The following is a 19,450-nucleotide window of genomic DNA, read 5'->3' as shown; positions in this document are numbered from 1 at the left end:
TAAAAGATAATGGTGAATGTTTAAATTTTTAAAATTTATTCTGGTAAAAGGCACGTTGGCATTAATCTTACTCAGAAGATTCTCCCTCACTGTGAACAGACTTGTCCCATCCTTCTTGCCACTTTGTAGAGCAGTTCTGGAAGTCCTCTTTTGCAAATGTCTTTAGTTGTGCTGTCATGGCTGCCTCAGTGTCCTGAATCAATTCAAAACTTTCACCTTCCAAGGTCATTTTGACTTTGGGGAAAAGCGAGAAGTTGCAGGGTGTCAGATTTGGCAAATAAGGTGGATGAGAACATGCTGTAATACGAGACTGCTTCTTTGCCGGGTGGCAGTAGGCAGCAGCATTCACCGTATTTTTTATCACACCTTGTAAAGGTAGGAGAGACAGTTCCCAGAACAGCTTCAGAAAGTAGCAAGAACAAGGGGATAACTATGTTCAAAACAAGCAGAAGGACTTTGAGGGATTAATGGCAACGTGTCTTACAGGGATAAATTGCAATTTAAATAGTCACCGAATATTCTGATCACCATGTGTATGTATCTCAACATGCTGTTCACCTTTAAGTATATGTAATTTGATTTGTAGATTCAAAAAAAAAAGGAAAATAGAAAAAGTAGAGCTGGAGGAGTAGATTAGCGGTAGAGCACTTGCATAGCGTATTTGGGCCCACTCCCCAGCCTCACTAAATAAATAAATAAATAAATAAATAAAAGAAAGTCCATTTATTTTTCACTCAACAGGAAAGGCCATATGGGGGGAATTTTAAGTGCTTCTTTGGTATGGTATTCTGTGTTACCTGTAAATTCAAATTTTTGTTATAACTTCGAATAAGTTTTTCTCAGCTGTGTAACTAATAAATAGGTAGCATCCTTTTATGAAATTTGAAAAAAACAAGTAAAATCTAAATTTGGACAAAATTGCTATTGACAGATTTTAGTGGTTCATATTTCATAGCTCTTTTCTGCTTTAATATGTCTTCGCTTATAAATTGTTTCAAGTATAAACAACTCATTAAATTTTGAATTAGTACTGCTTAATCACAGTGGTCAGTCTTGGAAAGTTTTTTAGAACTGTTAGTATTATTTCTATTATTTGTATTATTTTTTAATTATGGGAAGGAATAACTAGATGAATGAGTATACTGCAGTATTAAGTGGTTACGAAAACCCCTTCTTTTCTTCTTCTGAATAATAACTCCTTCCTGGGACAGAAACTTGCATATCTTATTCTTGTTTGTTATTGCATGTTATATTCTTACTGATATAAATATTTTCAGAACCTTTTATGGATGATGATTTGGATGAATTTGGGGGACAGGAACATTCTTTTGCTCATACAGTCTGTTAGAATTTGTTTTGATCTTGCAGTTGTTCACAGAATCTGTTCTTGGTGCAGATGCCTTGAAAAGAATTTTAAAGTTCTCTTCAGTTAGGTTTGATATATTTTGTTCAATGGTTGCGTTCCTTGTGGTATCTTTTCTGAGACATGGGGAATATTCCTGACTTGCTCTTCTCTGTGGACTGTGACACGTAAGAAGAAACGGGCAGAGGATGACACCTGGGAGCCAAACTGATTGGAGCAGAGGGCTGTGGGAGGGACGCTGCTGTGGGGAGTTGACATACATTGGCTCAGAAGACCACCAAGGCTAGGACAAGATAGGATGGATACTGATAGAAAGAAAGGGAATTAATTTGTTTAAGCCCTCAAGAGTAAAAGGAGTTACTGTGGGCTTTTTCACATATAGAACTGTGAGATAAGAGTGTCTCAGTAGGGCCAGGGATTTAGCTCAGTGGCACCACGCCTGCCTTGCAAGCACAAGGTTGTGAGTTCCATCCCCCGGTACCAAAACAAAAGTATCTCAATCTTTATAACTAAATTAAAGATGCGGGAATTTAGGTGACCTGTCACAGTTACTGAACTAGCAAGTAGATGATCTGCGGTTCAGACCCCAGGCCTTGCTGATTCTGTAAATATGTTGTTTTTTCGTTACTCTATTGTGAAACTACAGTAAGGAAAGATAAGTCACAGAAAAATGAATAAAAGTTTCACAGAACACAAGCTTACAGATCCTTTTAAGTATTCTTGATTTTCTGCATTTTCTGCCCGGGTTTGTACAGCAGTATGTTTTGAAAAATAACAAATGAGGGCCGGGGATTTAGCTCAGTGGTTCCGCTGCCTCCTTTGCAAGCACAAGGATCCAAGTTCCATCCCTGGTACCAAAAAAAGAACAAATGAAACACTTAAAACCAGTTCTTAGATTGCTCCTTCTTTGGACACAGTGTTGGATGACTTCCTAAGACAATGAGGTTATCATAACACATTGCCTAAATGTTTGTATTTTGAAACAGTGTAATTATCTGTGAAACAGATTATCGCTGAAAGTAAACAATCTGTTTTAGGATTTTAAAGTTTCATAATTCGGTGACTGTGTCTTTCAGTCGTTGACTACTAGCTGGCCATGGTGCCACAGGCCTCTAATCCCAGCCCGTAGGGAGGTTGAGGCAGGAGAATCACAAGTTTGAGTCCACCTGAGCAACTTAGCAAGACCCTGACTGAGAATTTTAAAAAGGGTTAAGGTGTAGCTCAGTGGCAGAATGCTTGTCTAGTATTTGCAAGGCCTTGGGTTCAATCCCTAGTGTCACACCCCCTCAAATAAAAGTTTAAATACTTTTATTGCCAGTGCCGGAGATCAAACCAAGGTCCTTGCAAATGCTCAGCAAGCGCTCTATCACTGAACTATCCCCCCAACCCTCCTCACTGAATTTGGTTAAGGCAAGGTTCATGTTTTAGAGTATAAAAATTTGTAGATAGTATCAATCACAGTAAATTATGAAAATATTCATCTCCTACTTGTTAGGCATTCAGAGGTCACTCTGGTTACTACCCCTTACCATGGCAATTATAATGAAACGTGAAGAAGATGTGTAAGTCAGAATGGTAGGTAGGTTTTTTTTTCAATGAAGTTACTGGCATCTCTGCATTTTACAGATCAGTACTAAGCACTTGGTTTCTTTTGCTAAGCATTGTGCTTCCAGGTGTGTAGAAAACAAACATTTCCTCACTGGTGTCATTTCTTTATATACTGTAATTATACTGTGTTATTTGTTTATGCTTGGTTTGAGGTTTTGTTTTTGTTTTGCGACAGGGCCTTGCTGTGTAATTCAAGCTGGCTTTGAACTCACTATTAACCTAGGCTGGCCTCAAAGTCATGATTCTCCTGACTCAGCCTCTCCATCTCTGGGATTACAGGCCTACGCCACCATGTCCAGCTAGAGCTTAATTTTTTATAAATATAATTTATTTCCCTCTGATGTTACTTTATGGGTCAGTGTACTGTGTTCCCCTCTCTGCCTTTCCAGTACACACAAGACTTGAAATGACTGAAAGCATTGGACTGGCTTGTATTCTGTACCTTACTTTGGTGGCTCCTTTCTCCTTCTGGGCTGCCTAGCTCTTTTATTTCAGCCTGTTCTAAATGTGAGAGTAGGGGTAGGAAGAGCAGCCAAGGACTTCTTAAGATTTTCAGATGGTGTCAAGAATTATGACCATATGTGGAAAATTAAAAATTGAGGAACTTGGTGGAAGCATGCCATGGCCATATAATTCGCAGTCCCAAGGGACGGTCTTGTACCCTACTGGGAATTACAGTGCATGTGTCTTAACATAGAGATATAATTTTCACTAATAAATATAAATTTGAGGAATATTCTCCTTTCATTTCATGCTACTTAAAATTCTAAATAGAGGGTGAAACTGAACTTAACTGATTTCTTTTGACATTTACCAAGAAATTTATTTGAACATGCTTGAATTTCCTCAAGACCTTGGTAATTGAACTAAAGGTTACTTTGGCTTCCTCATTTTCCCCAAGCAAAATTAATCTCATATTTCTTCACAGTGGTGGTGGTAGTAGTGTGTGTGTAGGGACTAGTAAGTGCAAATGAGTGGGCAGAAAGTCAGGGCTGGAGCTGTCACTTGAGCTTCTAGGGTTTTCTTCCTCCTTTCTTACCAACCTGTTGTGGATAATAACTGTCTTTTTCAATTTGTTGTCAGTCTGCATTTCTCTTCCTGTACAGATGTTAATTCAGATTGTGTGTATTCATAGCTCTGTGGTCAGTGAGCTGCCAAAGTACTGTAGATTTATATAATATTTAGAGGATAGTTGAGCACTTTGATAAAGACTGGATTTATTTATCATTAATATATTTTTCTTTTCTTTCATCTAGTTGCTGATCATCTGGGCTGTGATCCTCAAACTCGGTTCTTTGTTCCTCCTAATATCAAACAGTGGATTGCCTTGCTGCAGAGAGGAAATTGCACGTTTAAGGAGAAAATATCACGGGCTGCCTTCCACAATGCAGTTGCTGTAGTCATCTACAATAATAAATCTAAAGAGGAGCCAGTCACAATGACTCATCCAGGTAAACAAAAAAGGGGGCTTATAGATTTTATTTTTCCCCTTAGAAATTACTGCTTTGAAGGTAGGCATTCTACTTCTGGTGAAATCATATAATTTTCAGTATAATTCTATGATTATATTTATTTTTGGTATTGCCATTTGTTTGTGGAAATATATGTCATTTCCTTGAGTGGGATTTTTTTTTTCTTTTCTTAAATAATGACCATAATGGTCTGTAAAACTTGGACTCATTAAATAACTGGCTGTAATTGAATCCTTAGTTGTTTTCCATGTCTACATTTTGCTTTATAATTTGAAAATTTTGCTTTATATCTTTGAAAGATAATGTATTTGATTTGGAATCATTCACCTAGGTTATATCATAGATTCTCAAGGATTACTTGTCTGGGAAGGATTCTTTTCATCTCACTAGGATGATTATTGAAACTGACTTAGTGATTAGTATAGCTACAAAAATAAGAATATTTTTTCATTTCTTGTAAAAATATTTAGGATATTTCTAATGTAACCATTTTTATAACACTAGTTGCAATTTATCAAGTACTTACTATACATACACTTAACATACATACTATACATGCCAGGAATTTTGCTGTGGGGTTTTTAAATATGTTTCTTAAGCCAGGCAGAGTGGCACAAGGCTCTAATTCCACCACTTGGAAGGCTGAGGCAGGAGGATCACTGTGAATTCAAAGCCACCCTGGGCTACATACTGAGTTCAAGATCATCCAGCACTACAAAGCAAGACATTGTCTCAAAAACCAAACAACTATATATATATATAAATATATATATATTTATATATATATAATAAATATATATATAATTTATATATAAATTTATATATAAATAATATATTTAAATTTAATATATTTAATATAATATATAATATAATATATTTAAATTTAATAAATTTATATATAAATAATATATTTATATATAAATTTATATTTATATATAATAAATATATATATTATATATATATTATATATATAAAAACAACTATATATATATATATATATAGCTATATATATATAGCCCTCACAATAACCGTGTGTCTTAGTTACTTTCTTGTTGCTGGAACAAAACACCTGACTGACACCCATAAGGTTTATTTGGCTCACAGTTTATAGAGGTTTCAGTCCATAGTTGGCTGGCTCCAAGGCAAGCGGCATGGCAGAGAAGAGACAGTACATGGCAGGGCAGACAGAAAGCAGCAGTCTTACTTTTTATTCCATTCAGGCTGCAGTCCTGTTGGTTGTTGCCACCCACACCCAGAATTATGCTGAACTAATCAGTGGATGCATCCATCCAAGGTACAAGCTTGTTGATAGTTGCACCCACACCCAGAACTATGGTAAACCAATCAGATGACTGATCCCATACCTATGATCCCATGTCACACAACCCATTATCCAGTCACTCCCCAACCCCCCCCCCCCCATGAGTACATGAGGCTTTGGGGGGACATCTAGATGTAAGTCATAGTAAGGAATAAGAACCCCTCACCTTTGATCTTGTGCAATGGACAGATCAGACTGAGAACCAGGAGAGTGCAATTAAAGTGAAAGACTTTATTTCTCAATCTTGCAAGACAGTCCAGCAAGCAGGCAAGTAGCCGTGCCTACAGCAGTTACAACAAGCAATTTAACCCCTAGCATGCAGGTCCCTTCCCCCAGTTCCTCATGAGTGCTGTGGGAGGTAAAATCTTCCCAGTCGCTACCTGGACCCTTGGCCTGCCCTCTCTGAAAACATTTTGTGAATTTGAAGGCAGATAATTAAGCCACAGGTGGGTAACTTCCTAACTGCCAGTACTTTTTCAATCAGAGTTAGCATAGTGAAGCCATGCTTTTTTGACTATCTACCCTTTTCCCCCTTTGTTTAGGAACTCTTTCAGATGTATGACCACATCTGCAGGCAAGTAGATAGTTTTGTCTACTAGTAGCTTTTCACTTAGAGTTGAAGAGTTTATCTTGAAAATAGACCACTTTAAGTTTCTCTATCTTACATATAACATTTCGCTTCTGGCCCTCAAAAGACTCATTCACATCCCTTTATACAAAATGCATTTAGTTGATCTCTGAGAGTTGCCAGAAATTTTAACAATCATTCCTGAAAAGTCCAAGTCCAAATTCTTCTCTGAGATTTAAGGCAAACTCTTACCTGCTAGCGAGTTCCTATAAAAATGAAAAAGAAGTTAAACACTTTGAACATGCAATGGGAAAAGATAAACATTCCCTTCTAAAAGGTACAAATACGGGGATAGGAATAGGAGCAAAGCAAGACCAAAATCCGCCAAGGCAAACATTAAATCCCATAGTTCCATGTCCAGCACACAGGGCTATCAGTGGCAAGATGTAAACCCCAAAGGGCATAGGTGACTCCGTCCCTACTTCCTGTGGTTGTGGTTCTCATAGCTTCTCTCTTGGGCCAGCTTTGCTTACTCCTGCAGCCTTCCTCAGATGATCCACACTCCTGGCTTCTTGAACCTTATGGAGTCTCCACTGCACCTTTGGCTTCACACTCACAGCTTCACACATTGCTCTCTGAGGGCCACACCGCCTGGCCTCCCAGACCTTCTTCAGAAATCTGGGTGGCAACCTCTCTGCTCCCACAACTCTTACATTCTGCATGTGCCTAAAACTAACTATGTGAATGATGCCAAGGTCTGCTGGGAGCTAGAGGAGTAGCCAGGCTTCCTTTTCTCTTGGCTGTAGGGTTGAAGGACCTGGATTGCTGAGCATTATGAACCTGATTTGGCCAAACAAATTACCTAGGCCACTGCCATTCTGGAACATGGTGCCCTGGGGCTCTCTTCTCAAAGCAAAATCTTTCACCTTTGCAATTTTCAGGTTTCAGATGGTGGAGTCTTGCTGGTTCTTGTGATGCCCTCTAGCCGTCCTTTCTATTGTCCAGTTCCAAAGTACTTGGCTTTTCAGTACCAAGTTCTACTCCATCTTTGCAGTCCGCAACTTTACTGGAGCTTCTTTTTGGCCAACATTTTAAATTGCTCTGCTGGGCTTTTGCTTTTGATTCTCTACATAGATATGGCTAAAAGCCCCCAAGTAGCTATGCCACTGCCTCAACATTAGACTGCCTTGAAATTTCTTCCATCAGATTAATTAATCCACTGCCCTTATTCAGTCTCCCACATTGTCTCTGGACATGGACAAAATGTAGACAAAATTTCTGCCAGAGCATAACACGCGTTATGTTTCCCAACTGAAACCTCTTGAGCCTGGTCTCTTTTGGCTGTATTTCAGTCAACATTCTGGTCTTCTGAGCTCTGACCATAATATCCTGTCAAGCTTACTTCAGAGCATTCTAGGCCTGCATCTCCATGCAACATCTCCAAACCTTTCCAAATTCCTTGTGCAAGCCAGTTCTAAAAGCTTCTGAGCCACATATTCATGTAGTCTCAGCAACAACCCTCCTCCTGGTACCAAAATCTGTCTTAGTTACTTTCTCGTTGCTGGGATAAAATACCTGAAACCCACAAATCAAAGTTGGAAAGATTTGTTTTGGCTCACAGTTTGAAGAGGTTTCAGTCCATAGTGGGCTGCCTCCAAGGCAGGGCAGCATTTTTAGAGGAGCGTGGCAGAGGAGAAACAAACCATGGCAGGGTAGGGAGAAGCAGCAGTCTTCCTTCTTCCTTTTTTATTTTTTTGGTACTGGGAGTTGAACTCAGGACCTTGTGCTTGCAAAGCAGGCAGCAGCACCACTGAGCTAAATCCCCGGCCCCCCTCTTCCTTTTTTATTCCACCCAGGCTGCAAGCCTATTGGTTGGTGCCACCGACACCGAGGGTGAGTCTTCCTGTTTAGCAAATCCATCACTCACATCCAGAACTGTGCTAAACCAATCGGTGGACTGATCCAGTATCACTACTCATGATCCATGACCACACATCCTGAGCCAGTGTCACACACTGATAATCCAGTCACTCCTAAAGCCCCACCTATGAGCACGTAAGGCTCTGGGTGGACAGTGTGTGAAAAAAAATTTTTAGTCCCTAGAAATCAATGGAATCTTGTAGTTTAATTTCTTCATGGAAACTAAAAGGAAGGAGAGAGGCAGTCCAGTTGAGCTGAATTCTCTATATGGGAAAACAGTTTTTAAGACAATACTTTTTCTGCTTAAATCTCATGTTTTCTACTCTTGTCTTAGTGGGAAGAAAAGCTATTTGAAATTTTTGACTTAAGATGGCTTATTTTCATTCCATGCCAATTCCTTCTTTAACAAAAACAGGAAGCAAAATGGACAAGGAGAAACTCAGCTGAGCACAATGTATTTCTTTTTCCCAGTGGTGTTATTTTATACACAAAAACCACAGAAAAGTACCTAGAGAAAGAATCTTTCAATAACAGCATGGGAAGATCTGGGAATAGTAAGAGAGGAATTGAAATTTTTAAAAAATTTATTGTTTTTGCAACAAGAAGGATGTCTCAATTAATGCAGATTTCCCATCTGTTTCTTAAATCATTAGTTTATTCAGGTATGTTTATCGATGACCTATAGAAATGAAAAGGATAAATGGTAAGCTTTGCAAAATGCTTGAAATGTATGCTACGTGTAGAGGCATCTAGTGCTTATTAACATATTGAGGTCTCCGAGAATTCTTTTTTTTTTTTTTTTTTTTTGGTACCAGGGATTGAACTCGGGTCCTTAGCTTTCGAGGCAGGTGGTGGAACCACTGAGCTGAATCCCTGGCCTCTCCGAGAATTCTTAGAGGAAAGAACCTCTTTTATTTTGATTAATCTAGTGTTTCTTGAATTTATTCAGCTATGTAGTTCTTTTATCACAGAATAATATGTAACAATAAAAGTAAGGAAATTTAGTAATACAGTATAAGAATAATATAGGAAAATTAGCTTTGTGAATGGAAGTATATCTAAGGGCAGTGATAAGATTTTTATATTCTGATCAGATATATCTATATCCAGAATACATAAAGAAATACTACAAATCAGTAATCAGATCTAATGTTACTTTTTGTGTATGTATGTATGTACTGGGGATTGGACCCAGTGCCTCACACATGCTAGGCAAATATTTTACCACTAAGCTCCATTCCAGCTTTCTTTAAGTTTTTGTTTTTGTTTTGAGACAGGGTCTTGCTAGGTTTCCCATGGTGACCTCCATCTCGCAACCCTCCTCGCTCAGCCTCCTGAATAGCCGAGGTTACTGTCATGTGCCACCGCACCCCACTTCAGTGGGTAAAGGAGGTAACAGTTTGGTGTTTCATCGGTCATTAGAGAAATACAGTCAGACAGCAGTGTGCTATTTCACATCTGCTAGAGTGACTGTGAATAAAAAGGCAGTACCAATTTTTCTGAATATCAGGTTTTGTTGAGCATGTGGAGAAACTGGAACCCGCATTTCTCTGCCCTAGCTTTTTGCTCTTCTGTTTCTTCTGTACTCCAGACAATCTTTATACACTAACAACATCTTGCATTCCTAGCTGTTGACATATTCCTCAACTGTTCCTCCCCAAAGACCCGTGTCACCCTGTAGGCAGTGCTGTCTACACGATGGTCAAGGGTCCTTGCATCAGAATCACTTACCATGCTGACATGAATAAAGATACTGCAGTTCCAGGGCCCTCCCCAACCTGAAACTTGAAAGAGATCCATTGGTGAACACTCTCGCTCACATGTCTGTTCTACTCACCCTTGATTTTAGTAAAGAAACATTGTACAGTGGACCCTTGACTTACGAACTCAAGTGGTTCTCAAGGGCTGATTGTAACTCAAGTTGGTTGTAAATCAGCACAGCTGAGATTTAGATGTTTACCTGGGTACATGCTATAGATAACAAGAGGCAGATGACTCTTCCATTAACCTAACTTGTAACTTGAGGGTCCCCTGCATTAGCACCGCTCTGTGCTGTCCATTTCATATGAACCAAGATGAACTGGGGAAATAAAGCCACTGCCCTTCGTGCATTGACAGAGCAAGGCCCCTGCCATCCTCAGAAACCAACCCTTTCTGGCAGCGCTGTCTTTTCCTTTTATGCTGTCTGCCCACTTGACTGGCAGTGGGGAAAGGACTACAAGGCTCTGTGAGTTGAGTTTCGTGTCTTACTTTCCTGTTCTCTAGTGATCAGCAGAGCACCTTGGAGAAAGTAATTGAGTTGCTCTGATTCAATTAAGATAATTTCATTTTGTTGTTTAGCTTTCCCTTCTGAGATACATTCTGCATTGTCAAGTAGAAGTCCTGCACTTCGTTGCATTGCATTGTGAACAGTGCAGTAAGAGCTTGGTGATGCTTCTTTCAGCAGTGCCCTTCATCTTGACTGAAGGACATCTTTCCAGCCCGGAGTCCGCGATGTCATTGACGGGAAAGACTGCTCAATATGTGGGGTTTTTTGGTTTTGGTTTTTTTAAAGTTAATTTTATTGTTACATTTTTAGGTATACAAGATAATGACATTCATCATTGGAAATTTGCACCTTTACATAATCTCTCTTGGTTCTTATTTTTTCCCCCTTCCCCTGAATGTGTGATTTTTACTTGTTACCTGTAGTAGGAGAATGTGTTCTTTGCCCTGTAGCTAGCGGATGTGTGGTAATGTAAAGGGGAAGTTATGGGCTCTTGGATAGTTTAAAATAATGCACATTTGTCTGTAAATTAAGGATCTGTTTTCCTGGTTTTAAAAAATTTATATGGACTTTACTGTTATGTTTAATAGTCTTAAATACTGTCAAACCGTTGTCTAAGCAGAAATTTCTGCATAGATTTATCTGCATGACAAGAACACATCGACATTGTTTACCAAATAATTTTTAAAATCTTTATTGGCCATCAGTATCAGATCATTATCAGGTGTTCTTTATTGTTCTTTGAGTGGTTAAACAGAACCAGGTAAATGGCTCTTTACCTTTTTCTCCTGCTTCAGCCTCCTGAGTAGCTGGGATTATAGGCATGCAACACAGTACCCAGCTAATGAATATTATTGTAAATGTGTTTATTTTAAGTTTTACCTTTTGGAAAAATTGTGAAGATAGTACAAAGAATTCCTACAAACCTTGCACTCAGTTTTTCCCTGTTATTATCATTGTGTATTAGTAGTGTGCATTTGTTAATGAACCAATTAATAATTATTAATTACATCCCATTACTTTATTCAGATTTTCTTAGTTTTCACTTAATTCCCTTTTTTGTTCCTGTTGGTTGTGATAGTTTCTCTCAGACTTCCCTTGTTTTTGATAACCTTGATGGTTTTGAGGACTGATGATCAGATATTTCATAGAACATCATTCAGTTGGGATGTTAATATTTTCCCCACAATTAGAGTAGGCCTTTGAGTTTGGGGGAGGAAAACAACAGAGGTAAAGTACAATTAACATCATATGAAGTCTGTGTCCTGTCAGGATGAATTACCTCTTTTGATGTTGGCCTGATCAACTGGCTGGTGTAGTATTTCCCTTATAAAGTTAACTCTTCTCTCCTCCTGTATAGTACTTCTTGGGAATCCCTAGGCTTGGCCTGCACTTAATAGAGTTATGCTCAGTGTCTTAGGGCAGAGAATCTGTTATAAGTACTGTATTTGATACTCATCTACTTGGGTTTGTCTCTTCTCCACCTACTAACTTACTCGTTTACTTAAATCAGTATGGACTCATTGTCATATAGTATGACTTTGTTGCTCAAAATCTTTCAGCTTTGGTCATTGGCTGTGCATTCAGTTGGCTCCTGTACCCTTTGACATTCTCCATTATTATGGATGTTGACTTCTTGGTTTCTTTTTTGAGTACTTTTTGTGGTGCTATAAGATAATGCCAAATCCGTCATCTATATATTTCCCATCCCAGTCCCAGAAATCAACAGTTCTTCAAGAAACTCTGGTTTCCATTTATTGGACAATGATTAGAAACCAAAATCTGGAGATTAGGTGTGCTTGTTACTAGGATGTCTGTTGTTTCTGGGCCTGACAGAGCAAGTGAATACATGTGTTTATACCAGCACTTGTAAATATTTCTACATATTTATAGAAATAACTATTTCTGTACTTAACCGTCTGTATCTCCATTAAACTAAGAATGAGTTCATGCCTATGTTGCCAACTTTACCACATGGATCTCTAAACTTTCCATTCCAAAAGTGAGAAACCTTGCTCCCACCATCTTGTATCCACTGACTTAATTGTTCAGTTCACTGAGCTCTTGGGTTTATAGATTCTTAAAGATGTGAAGGTCTTTTGGGGGTCAGGTACTTGGTGTAAAAGCTACTACTATACAGGCCACTTTCCTCTCAATTTAAGTCTTCCTGTTTGGATATGCATAACACTGTATTTAACCATTCTTTCCCCACCCAATAAAATTATTTTTATCAAAAACTCACAGAAAAACATAAATGTAAGAAAGTTACTTCAAAAGGACACAAAACCTGGCAGGGGTGGTTCCGCTGCCTGCCTCGCAAGCGCAAGGTCCCGAGTTCGATCCCTGGTACCAAAAAAAAAAAAAGTACTAGAATGATGGTGCTTGCTTCATAGACATAATCAGTTAGAGAGATGTTTATCTTGTGCTGCTCTTGATACTGAAAATATTATATTCATTTTTTAGCATTTTCTTTTGATAAAGACATTAAAACTGATGTCGGGAAAGGGTAAGATGAAAAACTCTGTTAACAGTTTCTTTTTTTTTTTTTTTTGAATTCCAAACTCTTTATTGTGTGGTTACAAAGGATGCAGATTGGTTTTGTGTGTCTAGACTTGGCATGAAAGACATGTTCTCCATTCCCTGGGCTCTTCAGTGTTTTTGTTGGTTTCACAGTGCTGGGGTCTGCATCCTTTGACTATCTTACACGATGAGTTTTGGAAATCAAGAAGTTCCACTGGTTTCAGCCGCTCTGATGGAAGAGGCAGACAGGAAGGAAGACATCTCAGTGGCAGATGGTATGGATCAATGACTGAGGAGCAGGCAGGATGTTGGGCATCTCAGAAGATTCCTTTCTTTCTTTCCTCCATTTAGTCTTTTTCTCTCCTTTCTTTTTCTTATTTTTTCCTTTGGTGGCATCTTCAGTACTTGAATCTGTCTCACTTCCTGAAGAAGATGATGACGGAAGCACATGATCATCTGAAGAAGATGTCCCTGATCTATGTCGGGATCGGTGGTGTTTTGGGTTTTGCTTTTTTTCTTTCTTTTGTTTGTTTTTACCTTTATAACTGGTAGGCCTGGTATCTTCAGGACTTTTTTGTGTGGACTTGTCATCCATGTCTGTAGAACCTGCCTGCCATGTTGGAAGCCGCAGGAAAACAACTGTTCTGGCCTGGCCTCACAGCCCAGGGTACTGAGCCCCACGAGAGGCGGGCGCTGCGAAGCCCAGTGTCTGGCCGCGCGGCCTGTTAACAGTTTCTTAACAAACAGAATTTAGAATTTCAGCTGGATGTTGGTGGTGCAGCCTGTAATCCCAGCACTCAGGAGGCTGAGGCGGGAAGATCACTGCGAGTTCAAGGCCAGCCTGAACCACATAGCGAGACCTTGTCTCAAAAAAAAAAAAAAAATCTTTAAATTTAGAATTTCAGCATCAAAATGAATAATTATAGGGGGCCGGGGATTTAGCTCAGTGGTTTCGCCGCCTGCTGCGCAAGCACAAGGACCCGAGTTCGATCCCCAGTACCAAAAAAAAAAAGAATAATTATAGTAACTCATCTGTAGAATAAAATAAAAAGCATGAACCCATACTGATATAAAAGGTAAAAGTAAATTGAAAGCTTCATAAGGAATGAATGTTTACCTGATGGCAAAGTACCTCCCCACAAAGTACTTATTAATGACAAAGGGGAAGAGAGGGAGGACATGGCTCGCCAAACGATCAGAGTGAGTGTCACCAGTGCTGGAGCAGTCAAGACTGTACACCACCTGGCAGCATACATGGAGAGGAGTCCGGCATAACTTCTCTGATGTTACTGCCAAGGTGGTTCACCTGGGTTTAGCCATGTGGAGATAAATGCCTTCTCCAAGTCACTGTAATCTTCAAAAGAATCAAGGTCACGAGTGTCAGGGAAAGACACAGTGAGTGGCTCAGTGCAGCTTGGTGACTGCCCTGAACTGCTACCAGGGGCATGGCTGGGAAGGGCTGGATGGGTTCAGAGCTTAGATGGTGGTAGTGGGTCTGTTACTAAGCAGTTTCTGATTTGCTGGAAACTGTATTCTTCAGTCAATTTGTTATTGTTGTTTGTACGAAAGTACACATTAAATATCTGGGGTGATGAAGTACGAGACCACCAACTCTAAAGAGTCTAGGTTCTGAATAAATATAATACTTGCAATTTTTTGTAAGTTTTTGATTTTTTAAAAAATATTCTTTTTAAATGTGAATGAGTTGGGGGTCTCGGAATAGTATGAAAAAATAGTGAAGTGGAGCTCCAGGGAGACATGCCTTTGAACATTTGCAGGACTGCTGTGTGGAAGAGGAATTTTCATTGATTCTGAGATGTACAGCTCAAAGTTGAAATGTTTCTTAAATTCAGTAGCATCTTATAATTTGACAGGACTCTTTTTCCTTCATAAAATATAAAATTATGATATGCCTTACAGTTGGTGGTATTCTGTACCATCAATAATTGAAATACAGTTTACTTTCTCAGTGCTGCTTTTCCCAAGGACAGAACCAAGAGCCATGAGTGGGTATTTAGAAATCTAGATTTCAGTTTTAAAGATATTCCATATACTTATTAAAACTATGTGTGGGTAAAACCAGTTACCCTAAAAGGGTCACTAATTTATAGGTGGTTCCTCTATTATATTGAAGGTTGATGATGTCTCCAAACTGTTAACTAAAAGTTTCTGCGACTCTTCTGACTGGTGGTTTTGTCTTCCTAGTTGCTCATATCTGCCCTGGCCCCTTCCTGCCTCCATACAAATTGAAGAACATAACTTCTGTGCAGATCTGTGCTCCTACCATCTTTTCTTTTTTTATGACATGAAAGGAACCAAACTGAGAGATTACTTAATGAGTATATATCATCAAGAGATAGTGCAAGAATAAAAGAGGGCCGGGGATTTAGCTCAGTGGTTCTGCTGCCTTCCTCAGAAACACAAGGTCCCGAGTTCAATCCCTGGTACCAAAAAGAAAAAAAAAGTATAAAAGAAATTTAAATTTAAATGCTGTGCAGACTCTTTGCTCTGCTTGTGGGAGATTCAAGAACTTCCTGTCTAAGGAATAAAAGAATATGGGTGTGACAGACCCTTGTTCAACTGAGCACACTGTCCTCAGGAATCATCAGTGATGTGATTTACACATGTCAACCTCATGGCTCAGGGTCAAGCTTCAGCAAGAATGTGCTGGGTGGATAATATGCTGCTGTTTTCTAGACTCACTGCTGCTTTCAAACGACTGCACTTCCACAGTAGAACTTCACCTTTCACTTTCATACTGTGCACTGTGTCCCTTCTTGTCCCATTTACTCTCCTGTCACTTCCCCATTCATCAGGGGCCTTAACTCCCAACTGGCTTACCCACTTACTGTCCTACGTCATCAGGGAAAGTGAGTACCTTAACCTAAAATTCCTTCCTTAGGTGCTTCTACCATTCCATTTCTCCAGGAAGGGCCGGGGATTTAGCTCAGTGGTTCTGCCGCCTGCCTTACAAGTGCAAGGTCCTGAGTTCGATCCCTGGTACCAAAAAAAAAAAAAAAAAAAAAAGACCATTTCTCCAGGAATCTGATCCCCTAGCTACTCCCTTGGACCTGATCATTTCCCCAGATTGCTGTATCTCAAGTCTCAAACTTCAGTGCCCTGATCTGTGACCATTGCCTCTTCCCTTTCCTCCTATGATTTGGTTTTGTTGAAGCTTCCAGCTTCTTGGAGCCTTTCTCCCGATTTTCCTCCTCCTGGCTTCACTCCTCCATTCTACTTGGACCTCGTGAGCTCTCCTGTCAGTCAGTTTGAGCAACAGTTTCATTGGATCAAGGAGCGTCCACCAAAACATGAGTCACCAGGTACCTGCAGGACCATTTGACTCCCCAGATGCCTTGAATGTCAGGTTAGGGAGGTTGGACTTTATTTAGTTGACAGGAGGGATACATCATTTGAACAGGAGATTGACAGGACAGATCTGTGTTTTAGGAAAACTAACATCTCAGCCAGAAATCTGGAATTGTTAAAACGTGTCACCTACATGGGTCAGAATTATTGCTGTACTTACATCATAGAAGAATATAGCATCTTTTTTTTTCTTTGTGTCAAGGAGTCAGTGAAGAGAAAAATGAGGGCTGGGTTTGAAGAAATCAAAGTGTTGTAGATAAACAGTTTAGGAGATATTTAAGTCAGTGGAAGTGAGAACAAAGGGAAGGCTGGGACTCAGAACAGGTAGAATGAACTCAAGCAGCGTAGGACCTGCCAGTTTGTGCATCTTGACTGGGGATGATGGGAAACTCCTGAGTTACACGTGCTTCTTGTCTTAGCAGAGTCCTTCTGGAACTGTAAAGCAAAGCAGCCTTGACCTCTTTCACTTACGTATATGGTGTTCTGCTTCACATATAAAGAGCCCATTGAGTCCCATAGGAATAACTGCCAACATTGCTAATGATTGCCAGGTGATAAAAGGATCCTCGTAGACACTTAATGTTGGAATGCATTATCCCCCTGAACGTTTTTATGGGAGGTTTCCTAAATTTATCCGTCTTGGCAGGTGCTTGAACTTAACAAACAAATAAATTCATCTGTTAAGACGTAAAACCTCAGTTAAGTGATATTGTATTTTCTTAGAAAACAGAGAAGCTTGTAGTGAAAGCATTTACAGCAAAACCACTTCTTTCCATTTGCAACCTAGTGCCTCAGACAGCTTTTTTTTTTCACTCCTTTCGTTTCTCCTCTTCTCCATTTCTGGGTCCTCCATTATCATCTGCTCAGCTGCCCTGGACTTGCCCTGAAGTTTATTCCCAGGAGAAACAGAAGGAAAGAGGGCATTTCTGACATTTCCCAACAGGGTAGACTCACCAAGGTGTAGCTGGAACCTTTGTGATAGCTGAGAGGATTGTGTTGCTCAGCAGATGCCTGTGTGCTTCTTGAGCTAGGGGGAGAAAATGAGGAGAGGGAACAGAGCTCCCAGGTCTATAGGAGGGACTTTTTGGTTTCCTTACCACAATGCCTGCCTTTACTTTCTGTGAGCGATAACAACTCAAGTTGGACAATTCGTTAAGCTGTAGCATCTACTGAGCCATAAATCCTGGCAGTGATACCCAATACTTTGAAAAAAGAAACTGAAATTCAGAGAGCTTTTGAATATCATGCTGAGATTTGAACCTAGACCTGATTCAGAGCCCAAAAGAAGATTAATTCTGAAATTCCTCCTTTTGGCTCCTCAAAATTGATTTTATAGTCAGAATTAATAACAGTATTACCTTATCTTTTCCACTGATTGTTTTTCCCCATTGAGAAATAGAATTGCTGAAAGTGGGAAGCTCTGTGTTACAGAAAAAGTGACCACCTAGAGTTCTGTTTTTAATGGAGGAAAAAGATAAGTAGAAATTTTTGTTAATGCCTCTGGTTACAAATCATTTTACAGAATGTAGAGAAATTAAAATATAAGAAAAATCACCAGTTTTGAAAATAACTACTAGAGTAGTGTTTCAGGTGAGCATTGGTGGGTGGGGAAGCTTATCTAGGATCTGCCTGTTCATGTGAACTGACTGTCACCCACATATTGCTTATTAATTAAAAAGAGAAAAGACGGGCCGGGGATTTAGCCGAGTGGCATCCTGCCTGTCTTGCAAGAGCAAGGTCCTGAGTTCGATCCCCGGTACTGCAAAAAAAAAAAAAAGAAAAGTCAGTTGCAGTGGAGCAATCTAGCAGATACTAGAATAACCAAAATTTTCTATCACAATTGGTATCAGCAATAGAGGTAAAGCCTCCCATGTGCTTCCTGATGTGATATCTTGAGAAGGGAGTTTATGGCATCACCTCATAACTTAGCAGCTGTGTTTAATCTAGAGAACTAATCATCAGGAAACAATCGGAGAGGGGACATTTGTAAAACATCTGGCTTGGACTCTTCAGAGAGGTCAATATCATGAATGATGGACCAAAAGTGACTCGGAAACTATTTTAGATTGAAGGAGACCAGTGAGACATGACAACCAAGCATAATGTCCATAACCACTGTTTGGATCCTACGTATAAAACTAAACAAAGCAGTTATAAAAGAATTAAGATGTTTTATGTACAGGTAGCAATTCCTATGGTAAATGTAATCATTATGTACTGCAGACGTGCTAATAAGAAAATTTTAATGAAATAAAGTTTTAAAAAGGCATTATTAGGACCCATCAGAGATGTTTGAATATTGGTTCTACCTGTATATTAAAAACAAAGTTATATCAGCAGTGAATTTTTTGAGTACACACAAATAAATTGCAGATGTTAAAGATAACCTTGTTCTTGGAAATACTGCTGAAGTATTTGAAGATGAAATATCCCTTTGGTTGTAATTTACTCTTAATTGCTTCAATAATAAATACAGAAAGGGCAAAGCCTTCAGGTTCACAAATCTAAAAGGCACATTAATGTTCACATAGTATTGAAGCTATTGTGTTTGAAAAAATTTTCCAAAATACAAGAAGAAAAACAGAACTGTTTGTTAAAGTATCCAGACTGAAACACTGGAAGCATAGATTCCCATTAAAGAGTAACAGTGGAGAAAGTTTTTTAAGAAAATAGTTAAAAGCCAGAATCACAAATAGGGTTTTAGTTTCATTGTCATCTCTGGTAAATTAACACTGCGTACCAGACATGTTGAAATGCATGGGATTCTGAGGCTATAGTCATGATTTATTACCAGTGTTTGCCAGGGAATTAGGACATGGGAGTATGATGAATGTCCCAAATATTTGTCATCTCTGCTTGAATGTTTACATCATTATGGTCTAATTAATCCTTAACTCTTTAACAATCACTGTGATCTAACCTTAGTTTTATCCCAAAGGCTAACTTTTCTCTGGCATTAAAAGCCCTCCTGAAGCTAAGCCAGGCCTCCCAGATCTTTAAGTCAAAAGTCTGAAGCATCCTGAAGTCAAGGTCTTCAAACCCA

The 19,450-nt window shown here is 39.2% G+C and overlaps 1 protein-coding gene across 6 annotated transcripts in view; it reads left to right on the top strand.

The window, feature by feature from the left end:
* Rnf130 (ring finger protein 130) overlaps positions 1-19,450 on the top strand; it is a 129,824-nt gene that overhangs the window by 29,687 nt on the left and 80,687 nt on the right. For all 6 annotated transcript variants that reach the window (XM_087194649.1, XM_013065256.3, XM_087194651.1 and 3 more), the window contains one exon: positions 4,228-4,422. In XM_087194649.1, the coding sequence (XP_087050775.1) occupies positions 4,228-4,422 (195 nt within the window). The remainder of the gene's footprint in view (positions 1-4,227; positions 4,423-19,450) is intronic.

Source organism: Heterocephalus glaber, unplaced genomic scaffold (assembly GCF_053883595.1).
Source record: "Heterocephalus glaber isolate CG9 unplaced genomic scaffold, H.glaber_assembly_v1.0 deba00001606, whole genome shotgun sequence".
Lineage (NCBI taxonomy): Eukaryota > Metazoa > Chordata > Mammalia > Rodentia > Bathyergidae > Heterocephalus > Heterocephalus glaber.
This window is presented reverse-complemented; position numbering and strand designations above follow the sequence as displayed.